Below are 12481 nucleotides of genomic sequence, written 5' to 3'. Positions count from 1 at the left end.
TCCAGGGATCTGCGTCTTCCAGCCCAGCACACAAAACAGAGAAAACGGGTCCTGTTGGGTTGAAGGGGCTGGGATACCCTCCTGCCTGGCTCCACTCGCCCCCCCAGAGGGGTCCCAGACCCTACATGGGCCACTTCTTGCTCCTGAAGCTACACTTTAGGAGCAGGATCCAAAGGAGCCCACCCACTGCACAGACGGACGCCAGGGATGAGGCGAGGCGAGGCGGGCGCTTGTTCAGCGCCGATCCAGGGCACAGGATCATGCGTGCCATCGCCCCCCGCACGGCCTGCTTCAGCCCACCACGCTGCAACATTCGACCTTTCCCTTGTCCTCAGGTTCCGAGAAGGCAAGGCTTTGTTCCCTAATTGATCTTGACAGTGTCCCGTGGGGGAGGAAGAGTAGGCAGAATCATACCCATTTTGCTGATGAGGAAACTGGCCAGGAAAGACCCAGGCTGACCCCCAAGGCTGGTGAGAGTCAGGCTGGCATGCAGCTCTCAGCTTGAGGGTGAGGACGTCCACTACACTCTCTCTCCAGACCCAAAGGGAAGGACATTCTGGGCCAAGGAGGGGACGGCCTTCGGCCTCCAGCCTGAGCCCAGCTTAGAGGACTGGCCAGGATCCCGCCTGCCATTTTCACATTACACCACGTTGCCAGGAAGCTCAAGGTCATGTAGGGTCAGTGAAGTCCGGCCCAGGCCCCGAGCCCACCCGCCCAGCCTCCTTACTTCCTCGGGCGGAGCCTACCTCTGAGAAGGTGAATTCGGAACAACCTCTTGCACATAAATCCCACTGCTGACTGCCGGGAAGTCTGGGTTACTGGCCTTTAGCTCCTCCACCAAACTGAAAAGACAGTTCCACCGTTAAGGCACTTCTTCTGGGCCTCTGAGCTCACTCCTCAGTATAAAGCTGCCCCCTCGTCCCCTCCTCCACCCAGGACGAGGAGTTTCCTCTGTGCCCCCACGCTGCGGTGGCCTGCCACTGACCACTCTGGGTTGTCACTGGTTCTTGTCTGTGACCCCCACTCAGCTCGGGCTCCTCGAAAGAAATCTCAGTGAGGGTGGATGATTCGAAGTGTGGAGAGGGGAGAGTGACGGACAGACGGGAGGTTGAGCAGGAGGAGGGGTAAGGAGGGAAAGAAAGGAAGAGGGATGGGAGATCAGATGGTGGGATGGAGGAAAGGAAAGAGTGACGGATAGACGGGCAGACAGAAGGAGGATGAACAGACAATGGGTGAACGTGGAGAGACAGAAGGCTGGAAGGATGGTGTAACGGACGGCTGGACGGAAGGCCGGGTGGATGGATGGCTGGACGGAAGGGAAAAATAACACCTTTAGATGGTAAATTGGCACACTGGTTTTGATTCCAAATTGCTTTCAGATTTACTCCCCAGAGGAACGGTTGCCGACACAGGAAGGAATGTCATCTTAGGGACTGTGTGGTTGGGAGGGTCCCTCAGATGAGCTGAGTTAGCCCCAGAGCTCCCCAGCGCAGTGACCTCTTCCTTCTCCAAACCCCTGGATTTTGCATTTTCTTCCCTTTGGCCTCCCTTCCTTCTTCCCTGTCCCTCCTCTTCCCTAGCCCCTCCCCTAATTCATGCCTCAGAATTTGCAGACACCTGCTCTGTTATAGTCCCGGCCCTGGGGGTGAGCAGGACACAGCCCTTGCTCACAAAGAGCTCGTGGCCAAGGTTGGGGGTGGGCAGCTCTCACATCGGAGGACCCAGTGCAAGCTGGGGAGGGAAGCGCAGCTGTGCAACCGAAGAGGAGACATCTCCTCCCCTTGAACTGGCCTCCAGGCAGGGAGAATGGTGTCCCCTTCCCAGAATTCAAGTCTGCTCAGGCCTCAGAATGTGACCTTGTTTAGACATAGCGACTTGGCTGATTTGCCTCGAGATGAGAGCAGCCTGACTTAGGGTGGTCCCGAAATCCAATGGTGGTGTTTTTATCAGAGAAAGAAGAGGGAGAAGGCAGCAGGGGCCACCCTCCTTGGACCAGCCCAGCTCCTGTGTGACCAGGCGCTCAGAGTCACCTTTCCCCACGTGGCTGCTCTTGAGAGTCTGGGAGATATCCTGGCTCTAATCTGGGGGCTACGTGCCCACCATGCAATGAGAAAGGCAGAGCTTGTAGTGATGCAAATACAACCCCCAAAACACCCAGAACCACCAGAAGCTGGGAGACACAAGGAAAGACCCTTCCCTGAAGCATCCAGGGAGAGCAGCCCTATTGATCCCTTGAGTTTGGACTGAGGGCTTCCAGAACTGTTGACAGAAAGGATTTCTGTTGTTTTAAGCCACTAACTTGGGGTGATTTGTTATGGTAGCCCCAGGAAAACTAATCTAGGAGGCTTCCTGGAGGAGGAGCACCTGAACGGAGTCCTTTGGATCAGGCTGAGGGGGAAAGGTGTTCCAGGCCGAGGGACTGACCTGAGCAAAGGCTCAGAAGGCTGATGCGTCTGGTCCATGGGAGCACCTGCTGGTGGCCAGGCCCGCCGGGGCCAGGGCCCAGGAGAAGGGTGGGGGTGAGGGGCGGCGGGCGCCAGCATCCTTCAGACACTCACCTTGGCGTGATGGTCCGCATCCGGATGCCGATGAAGCGCTTCTTCCAGTCTAGAAACAGAGCGTCGGGACTCGGTTAGAGCCGCTGTGGAGGCCTCAGTGCTCCCTGAGGGGCCTGGGCAGGGAGCAGAGGCAGCAGGGGCTGTGCCCCTGGGGCCAGCCCAGCCCCTGTGTCCTCAGGAGCCCAGAGGCACCACTCCCCACGTGGCTATTCCTGAGGGCCCGGGAAAGGCCCTGGTTCTGATCTGGGGGCTTCGGGCCCTCCCTCATCATCGGGCACCATTCACCCACATCAGCTCTGACATCTGCTCTCTTGCTGGGCCCCCCACCCGACCCCAGTGGACAGTGGACCCACCCGCCCCAGCCTCCATCCCACAGGCTCCCCAAGTCGCCTTGCTCTGATCTGAACTGGTCACCTTCTCCTACCCTCTCCAAAAACCAAATATTAATTGATAACACCCAGTGAGCTCTAACAACGTGGCAGGCCCCTGGCTGGAGCAATACAAACACAGAAGGCTAAGGTGGTAGCTCTGTGGCCCCGGCTTCTCCAGCCTGTGACTTAGCAGGTGTCTTAGACTCCACAACAACCTTCGCATAGGCTAACCCTAGACATGGTGAAGGACAGGGAAGCCTGGTGTGCTGCATTCCGTGGGGTCACAAAGAGCCGGACACGACTGAGCGACTGAACAACAGCAACAAACACTAAACCAGTCTCAGCACATTTTTAAATGTCATATCACAAAACTGTGCTCCCTGGCCACAGTGGAATTAAACCACAAGGTCTCTACACGATTCACAATAACTTAGAAAGTAAATATACATACTTCTAAATAACCCAACTTTAAGGAATAGATCAAAAGAGAAATTAGAAAGCATTTTAAATTGAAAAAATAAAACTGAATACAATGTACAAAACTTCGCAGGATGGAGGTAAAGCAGTACTTAGAGGGAAATTAATAGCACTAAAGTACCAATATCAGAAAAAAAGAAAGATATCGAATCAGTGACATCAGCCTTCTCCTTAAAACTAGAAAAAGAAGATCAAATGAAATCTAATGTAGGCAGAAGAAAAGAAATAATAAAGAATAGAAATCAAAGAAATATAAAATGGAAGAAGTGGAGAAAATAAATGAAAACCAAAAGTTGATTTTTTGTAATCAATAAAATTGATACGTTTTTAGCCAGACTAATTAGCAGGAAAAAAGACACAAAATGATCAATATCAGGAATGGGAGAGGTGACATCACTACAGATTCTATAGGTATTAAGAAGATAAGAGAACTAATATGAACAACTAGATCTCAATAAACTTGACAACTGAGGTAAACGGAACAAATTTCTTGAAAATTTCAGACTACAAAAGTTCACTCAAGAAGCAACAGATAACCTGTCTGTGATGCAGGAGACCTGGATTCCATCCCTGGGTCAGGAAGATCCCCTGGAGAAGGGAACAGCAATCCCCTGCAGTATTCTTGCCTGGAGAATGCCATGGACAGAGGAGCCTGGTGGGCTACAGTCCACAGGACTGCAAAGAGTCAGACAAGACTGAGAGACTAACACTTTTTATAGCCCCGCATCTATTAAAGAAATTGAAGTAGTTAAAAATCTTGCCACAAAGTAACTTCAAGCCCAGAGGGTCTTATAGGAGAATTCTAATGGATGCCTAAGGAAGATACCATATCAGTTCTACACAAACCGTTCTAGAAAACTGAAAATGAGTGAGTATTTCTGTGATACTGTGACCAATAATAAGAAATGTATACATATTTTGGTCTTCATCCAGGGTTCCTAACACATAGCTCCTAAAACTTTTGTACTTCCCCAAAGTGATCAGATTTCTAAGGGACATTTTTTTCTCACAGCTCCTGAAATAGTTCCAGACCTCTAAAGGTGAAATTGTTATTGTTGTTCAGTCACTCAGTCGTGTCCAACTCTTTGCAATCCCATGGACTGCAGCACGCTAGGCTTCCCTGTCCTTCACCATCTCCTGGAGTTTGCTCAAACTCACGTTCATTGAGTCAATGATGCCATCCAACCATCTCATCCTCTGTCATCCCCTTCTCCTCCTGTTCTTAATCTTTCCTAACATCAGGGTCTTTTCCAATGTGACAGCTCTTTGCATCGGGTGGCCAAAATACTGAAGCTTCAGCTTCAGCATCAGTCCTTCCAATGAATATTCCATTGTTGATTTCCTTTAAGGATGGACTGGTTTGATCTCTTTGCTGTCCACGGACTCTCAAGGGTCTTCTCCAGCACCACAGTTTGAAAGCATCAATTCTTTGGTGCTCAGCCTTCTTCCTTTTTTTTGGTGCTCAGCCTTCCTTATGGTCTAACTCTCACAGGGCTTTTCGTTATTCACAACAAGTTCCTTTCAATCACATTTGACTTTATGTTAATGAGGTAAGTTTTGGAAAGCCCCTAAGGGTGTCGGTTGGTTGCAAGGGGAACTGACCACATAATTGGAGGATTGGCACGTTTCTCCTCAGCCTTCTCTGCCTTGCTTCGGGGAGAGGAGATGAACTAGAGGTTGAATCAATTGCCAGTGGCTAATAACTTATTCAGAGGCTTCCCTAGTGGCTCAGATGGTAGAGTCCGTCTGCAATGCAGGAGACCCAGCTTCAATCCCTGGGTCGAGGAGATCCCCTGGAGGAGGGCATGGCAATCCACTCTGGTATTCTTGCCTGGAGAACCTCATGGACAGAGAAGCTACGGTCAACAGTAGATGGGCTACAGTCCATGGGGTCACATAGAGTCGAACACGACAGAGGGACTAACACACACACACAGTAGCTTAGTCAACCATGCCTATGTCATGCAGTCGCCACAAAATCCCAGAAAGATGGGTTTGAAGAGCTTCAGGGTTGGCGATTGTGTGGAGGCGCACCCAGAGACCATGGGCTCCGCATCCTTCCCCCACACCTTGCCTTACAAATCTCTTCATCAGGCTGTTCCTGAGACATATCCTTTACAATAAACTGGTTATCTGTTCAGAAAACAGTCTTCCTGCTCTAGCAAACGATCCAACCCAAGAAAGGAGTCATGGGCAATTCTGATTTATAGTCACAGTGTGCAATTGGCATCTGAAGGCAGGGCCGGGTGCAGTCATAGGACTGAGCCCTTAACTTGTGGGGTCTGATGCTATCTCCAGGTAGGCAGTGCCAGAATTGAGTTAAATTGTAAGACACCCAGCTTGGCAGGGAGAAACCCCACTTATTGCTGACCAGATGTGTCAGAAGTAAAATAGCACTGCAGTAGAAAATGGAGAGTAGAAGAGACAGCCAGGGGAAATGTTTTTCCTAAGCCACTTCTTAACTCATTATCCCAACACCAAAACCAGAAAGAGAACTAGACCCACATTCCTCATGAAGATAGATGTGGAAAGTCTTGAAATGCTTTCAGCAAATCAAACCTAGCAATATATAAAACAGGGTAATACATCATGACTAAGTGAGGTTTATTCCAGGAATGCAAGGATAGTTTAATATTATAAAACCAACCAAAGAAATTTACCATATCAAAAGATGAATAAGGAAAACCATCATCTCAAAAACTAGATAGATAAAAAGATGCAGGGGGTGGGGTGGATGCATGAATGAACAGAGGGAAGGATGGGAGGAAGGAAAGCAAGCAAAAGAAGGTACAAAGGAAAGATAGGTAGATGAAGCGATGAGTGGATGGATGGATGAGTTGGTGCGTGGGTGGGACGGTGGGTGGAAGGATGGATGGGTGGGTTGGTGAGTAGGTGGATGGGCTGGTGGGTGGGAGGGCAGATGGGTTAATGGGATAGAAGGAAGTTCTATCTGGGTCTGGCAACTATGGAGTGGCTCAGACGAGTGAAACCTAGGGGCCACCACCTTAGGAGGCGGGAGGTGAGGTGGATGATCCCCAGCCAGAGGGGACTGTCTAGAGGGGTGGGGGTGGTCATCGTCATGAGGTGAGGAGAGGATGGGAGAGAGGCTGAGGTATCCCCGGTGGGGGTCTTGGGACATCAGGGTGGGCTGGGCAGTGGGTGCCATCACAGAGCATGGCGGGATCGCCTGGCCCTGCTGGAGGCCGTGAGCTCAGCCCTGGGGCAGCGTCCCTGACCCCAAGTGGGGGCTCCGTACCTTTGCCAGTCTTGTCCTGGAACTCTGAGAGGAAGCGCGTGATGCGGTCTGAGGGGATGGCAAAGGAGATGCCGGCTGCGACCTTGAGCGTGTTGATGCCAATGACCTCACCGTCCTGGGCGGGAGAGCAGAGCAGGCGGTCACTCCGAGAGCCCAAGCGGCCACTGCCCTCAGTGGCAGAGCAGTGTGTCCATGCGACTCGGCTCCCAGACGGGGGGCCCTGGCCGTCAGCGCCCTCCCTGAGAAGCTCCCTAAAGGTGCTCCAGGGTCCAGGTCTGAGTCAGGGACCCCCACCTCTCCCGCCGTTTGCCTCCACACCTGACCCCTAGCTGCATCGCTGCAGAGTGTTCACCTGGGAAGCTACAGTCTGCCCCCGAGAAGCTGTGTCTACTGACTGAGGACGCCCCCAGCCAGCCTTCTGAGGGGCTAGAGCCAAGAGGAACGTGGTGAGGACTGGGGGACCCTCTATCCCCTCTTTCGAGAAGCAGGGTGGGGGGACGTAGGGTCAGGGCAGCCCCCAGCACCCTCCGCTGTTTGTCCCTTTCGAGCTGGGCTCCCTCCCTGTCTTGCCCTCCTCCGCCAGGAGGTGGGTGCTGCTTGGCCTGATCTGTCACCTGAGACCCCACTCCTGGACGCAGCTCCTCCCAGGGGTGCCCGGCAGACACCCCTGCCCCAGCGCTCCTGCAGGACCCCGCCTGTGTCTATCCTTACACAGCCCAGACACCAGCCCCAGAGGTGCGTGGCAAGCCCAGCTCCTCTCCCATCAACACGATGATGAGGGGACCGGCCCCTGACCCGTGTCCCCTGCCCCAGGCCCACCACAGGCACTGGGTCCTGCTGCTCTGAGACCTCTCTCGCTCCTCTGACAGCATCAGCTCCCCTGGGGGCAGCACATGCTTGGGGTCGCATCCTCCTCCGGAGCCCCCAGATTGTTGGGTGTGAAGGCACGAGTGCCATGTTCTGGGTCCCAAGTCCCCCTCGAGGCTGTGCCGCCCATCCCAGAGTGAACAGGGCCCCAGAAAACCCGAGGCTTCTGCCCCAGGGGACACTCACCAGGTTCACCAGCGGTCCCCCGGAATTCCCGTACTGCAGGGAGGAAATGCACATCAGCCGGGCCCTGCACCTCCCCTCCCGGACGGCTTCTGAAGCTTTTTCTTTAGAAACTAACATCCACCCGGCCCAGAAACATGTAATTGAATTTCCTCCCCCAACAGGGTTGAATGGAGAAGGAAATGGCAACCCACTCCATTATTCTTGCCTGGAAAATTCCATGGATAGAGGAGCCTGGACGGCTACAGTCCATGGGGTCGCAAAGAGTCAGACACGACCGAAGCGACTGAGCACAACAAGCTTAATAGGCCTCAGTGCCCATTCCACAGACAAGAAGGCTGAGGCCCGCAGTGGCCAAGTGCACGGCCGTCTCTGATCATTGGGGTCTGAGCTGGCCGGCACTGTCCGCCCAGACCTCATGGGCTCCCTCCAGCCTCTCATCCATGTCTCCACCCTCCCTGGTGGATGCAGGACAGGGCACTGTTTCTCATCCCACTGGCATCGAGAAATCTTTCATAGACCAACACTTCCCAGAAGAGGGTTTGCTGCTGCTAAGTTGCTTCAGTCGTGTCCGACTCTGTGCGACCCCATAGACGGCAGCCCACCAGGCTCCCCCATCCCTGGGATTCTCCAGGCAAGAACACTGGAGTGGGTTGCCATTTCCTTCCCCAATGCATGAAAACTGAAAAATGAAAGTGAAGTCACTCAGTCGTGTCCAACTCTTAGAGACCCCAAGGACTGCAGCCTACCAGGCTCCTCCGCCCATGGCAAGAGTACTGGAGTGGGGTGCCATTGCCTTCTCCGAACCATGGTAAAGCAGAGAGGTGGCGGGCGCTGGGTGTCTGGACAAAGGGCTTTGTGAATGTAAGAGGTGGCATCCAATAGGATAATAATAGTAGCAGCGATAATAATGGCAATGATGTTGACGGGGTGTGTGATTTAGGCAAAGATATTTCTCAGGTCTTGGCTGCATCTCTACGACTCTGAAGGACTGTCCCGGATCAGGGCTGCGGCCTCTGAGACTGAGAGGTCCAGCCTGGTGCCCACGGGCAGAAGTCCCGGGAGTCAGAGCTGCACTTAATGTAAAGAAAGAACTTTCCACCAGTGGACATATTGGAAAGATAGAAGGGCGCTCCGGGGCGGGGCTCCGGGGCGGGGCTCCGGGGCGGGGCTCCGGGGCGGGGCTCCGGGGCGGGGCTCCGGGGCGGGGCTCCGGGGCGGGGCTCCGGGGCGGGGCTCCGGGGCGGGGCTCCGGGGCGGGGCTCCGGGGCGGGGCTCCGGGGCGGGGCTCCGGGGCGGGGCTCCGGGGCGGGGCTCCGGGGCGGGGCTCCGGGGCGGGGCTCCGGGGCGGGGCTCCGGGGCGGGGCTCCGGGGCGGGGCTCCGGGGCGGGGCTCCGGGGCGGGGCTCCGGGGCGGGGCTCCGGGGCGGGGCTCCGGGGCGGGGCTCCGGGGCGGGGCTCCGGGGACCAGTCTTGAGGCCGCTGTGCGGACTCACGTTGATGATGGCGTCCGTCTGGATGTAGTCCATGTCTGAGTCCCGGAGGCCCAGCTCCCGGCCATCCCGCTGGGCTGTGCTGACGATGCCGGTGGTCACCGTGTTCTGCAGGGCGAAGGGGCTGCCGATGGCCACCACGAACTCGCCGGGCCGCAGGTCTGCCGAGTGGCCCAGCAGCAGCGCCGGGAGCTTTTTCTGGGCGTGGGAGGAGATGGGGAGGACACGGGAAGGGAAGCTCAATGGTGGGCCTTTGGTGGGACCAGAGCCAAATTATGTCCAGGCCCCCGGCAGCGTGGTCCCCGGAGCAGTTGGACAGAGCCATCAGGGTGCAGGCCAAAGCAAGGCTGGCTGACCCTTGGGGGCCACCAGACCCAGGGCTGGCATTCGCAGAGCAGGGGCTCAGCCCACCAGCGACCACAGGTCTCCCAAGGCAAGCCACAGGGTCCACGTCAGGGAGGACACAGAGAGGTCTGGCTGGGCACAGCCTGGAGGCACAGCTGCGCCCAGATCCCAGGGGCCTCTGCTGACTCTGGAGGTCAGAGGCCAGGACTCTGAGCCACAGACCCTCAGGACCATGGGCTCCATCCGTCCGGCCTCTCCTCCCGTGTCAGGAGCGTCCCCTACGTACTGTCTGCCTCCAAGTCAAGTAAGAAGTTTTCTGTTTTTCACAGCAGCTCTTGATAAAGCAGGAAAAATGCTGTACACAGAAGTGAGGTTAAGGAGGCGCTGAGCAGCTGTGCCCACATGGGAGGCATGGAGCCTCAACGTGCCACGTTCTGTGCTGCTGGGCAGTGAAGCCTCAGCAAGAGGCACACGGGCTCCCAGGTGAGGACCCAGGGAGCGGCATCTGGGACGAGGACCCAGAGGGGACAACGCAGGTCAACAGCTTTCCCCAAAGCCCAGTTTAACGCAGGGCTGGGGGCTGGAAGTCAGACCTGCGGTCAGGAGAACCCCTGCAGGCACTGGGAGCATCTGAGCACCAGGGCATCTGGTCTTACTGACCCTGCCAGTGGCTTTTCTTTGGTGGCTGCTAGAATGCACCCCTCCACTCCCCAGGGGGAGATTCCAGTGCCTGGAAGGGGAGAGACCAAGCGGCCACCCACCCAGGGCTCCAAAGGGCTCTGCCTCTCCCCACGGGGGTCCTCGGGCAGGGGGCGCATACTATGGCCCTTGGCCAAATCCAGCAGCCTCTTCTGTAAACACATCTTTCCCTGGACCGCAGCCCAGCCATCTGTCTGGCCTGTGGCTGCCTTCCCAGGACGGTTCAGAGTGGAGAGGTTGCGACAGAGACCACAGGGCCTGTGAAGCCTACATCGTTCACTGTCCGCACTTCACGGAAAAAGTCTGCCAACCTCTGACCTTGAGTACGGCCCTCCCGTCACCCCTAGGTTCCCCGTCTCCAACATAGAGGTGGTGCCCCGGGCTCAGGGACGACCGTGACAGGGCTCCGAAAGCGGGCAAGGGTCTCCCTTAGGATAATTTCACGGAGTCACTGAACTCCCTCTCGCGTGACCAGGTGAGAGGAGGCCTCCTTGCAAGACATTGATCATCTCAAGTCCTGGCAACTTTTATTCAGAAAGAGCAGAAGCTGGGTGCAAGCTCAACCAAGCTGGACTCACCAGCCCACATGGGCCCGCCCCCAACCCCCACCCATCCGCATGGACTGCATGGCGTGGGCAGGGCACAGGTCACCCCAGGTGAGCCCACAGCGCCCCACGGAGCCAGGACCACAAAGCTGAACAGCAAGAAACATGCAGGAGGGAGTCACCCCTTCTGTGACCCCCAGGGGGACAGTGGCATCTCCAGGAATAGGCCCAGGAGGGACAATGGAAGGGTCCCTGGCCCTGGAGATCCTCCACCCTCCGTGTGGGAGCCGCACATTTCCTGGACGGCAGCCGGGCCACTTAGGGCCCTGCAGGGCGGTGTCCAGATATCGGGGTTCTAGTCTCACTAGACCCAAGACTAGGACACGTTGCCAGTCCCCAGGGGCCTCGGTTCCTCTGACTGTCTGACGGGAAAGTGGCGCTGAAGGTCTCTGAGCCCCAGGGTCCAGGAAGGGCTCCCCACCCCCCACCCACTCACCTTGGGGTGGATCTTGATGGTGGCGATGTCCGACTTCTTGTCGATGTCCTTGATGGTGGCCTCGTAGGTGTCCCCATTCTGCAGCTGCACTTTGAGCTGCTGCCGGCCCGAGACAGTGTTGGTGCTGGACACCACGTGCGCGTTGGTGACGATCAGGCCCGCCTCCGACATGATGAAGCCTGAGCCGCTGGACAGGGGCACGTTGCGGCCAAACAGAGGGTGTCTGTGGGGGAGGCAGGTGGGTGGGCTGGGTCAGGACTGCGGGTGGGGGCAGCCACAGCCAGGGTCTGGGGGAGACGAGCATCCATCAGGCCTTAGGATTGAATCCTGGCTCTGCCACCTCCTGGCTGTGGCCTTGGCCAGTCGTTAAGTCTGGACCCATTTCACAGCCACAGAGGGGGACGATGGCCTGTGACTTGCCATTTGCGAGGACGAGACGCGAGGCCTGCGAATGTCAGCACTGTGACGACGCAGCAGGCACTTCCTGCCCTGGAGCCAGACAGACCAGGATTGTAACCTTGAGTCCGGTCCCCACTTACACCTGCCTGACTGTGGACAGCCAGGAGGCTGACCCCTCTGGGCCTCAGTCTCCCACTCTGGGAAATGGGCCGATACCACCTGCTCCAGCGAGCAGGGTGCCCGTCTGCAGGCAGTCGGTCAACACGCCATAGGGAAGACAGGAGGATGTGCACACAGCTCCACGGGACTCAGCAGATCCCCGGGGAACGTCAGCGTCCCAGATCTCCAGCTGCACAGAGACAGGGTCATAAACACTGAGGGGCCCATGCTCCCACCTCCCTCCGGTGCCTTGGCTGCCTGCCCTGAAGTCCTGGGAAGGCTCAGGGCCTTCCCTGGGGAGGGTCGCCTCTCTCTGGGGCCACAGTGCAGGGCCTGGATGGGGCAGGTCAAGCATGCCCGAGGCTGCTGGACAGACACCAGCCATAAAGGGTCTAACTCTGTGTGTGTGTGTGTGTGTGTGTGTGTGCGTGAGGGGGCGGGGATGGGGAAGGGCGGGGAGGAAGAGTGGAGCAGATCTGTGGGAAGCGCAGAAACGCCACCTCCCCAGCAGGTCAGGGACAACCAAGGTCACCAAGAGCGCCCACGGAGCCAGGGACCGAGTCCCACCGTGCTCACGGCCGCCCTAGAGGAGAGAGAGGTCCCCCAGGTCACAGGTGGGGAAACAAGGCCTGAA

General features: G+C 56.6%; 1 protein-coding gene across 1 annotated transcript in view; it reads right to left on the bottom strand.

Moving 5' to 3' along the window:
• HTRA3 (HtrA serine peptidase 3) overlaps window positions 1-12481 on the bottom strand; it is a 29790-nt gene that overhangs the window by 1952 nt on the left and 15357 nt on the right. Inside the window, exons 3-8 of the mRNA XM_055589219.1 lie at window positions 11290-11512; window positions 9208-9402; window positions 7716-7748; window positions 6663-6777; window positions 2559-2607; window positions 747-842 (exon numbers count right to left, since the gene is read on the bottom strand). Of these exons, the coding sequence (XP_055445194.1) occupies window positions 747-842; window positions 2559-2607; window positions 6663-6777; window positions 7716-7748; window positions 9208-9402; window positions 11290-11512 (711 nt within the window). The remainder of the gene's footprint in view (window positions 1-746; window positions 843-2558; window positions 2608-6662; window positions 6778-7715; window positions 7749-9207; window positions 9403-11289; window positions 11513-12481) is intronic.

This window comes from Bubalus kerabau, chromosome 7 (genome assembly GCF_029407905.1).
Source record: "Bubalus kerabau isolate K-KA32 ecotype Philippines breed swamp buffalo chromosome 7, PCC_UOA_SB_1v2, whole genome shotgun sequence".
NCBI lineage: Eukaryota > Metazoa > Chordata > Mammalia > Artiodactyla > Bovidae > Bubalus > Bubalus kerabau.
This window is presented reverse-complemented; position numbering and strand designations above follow the sequence as displayed.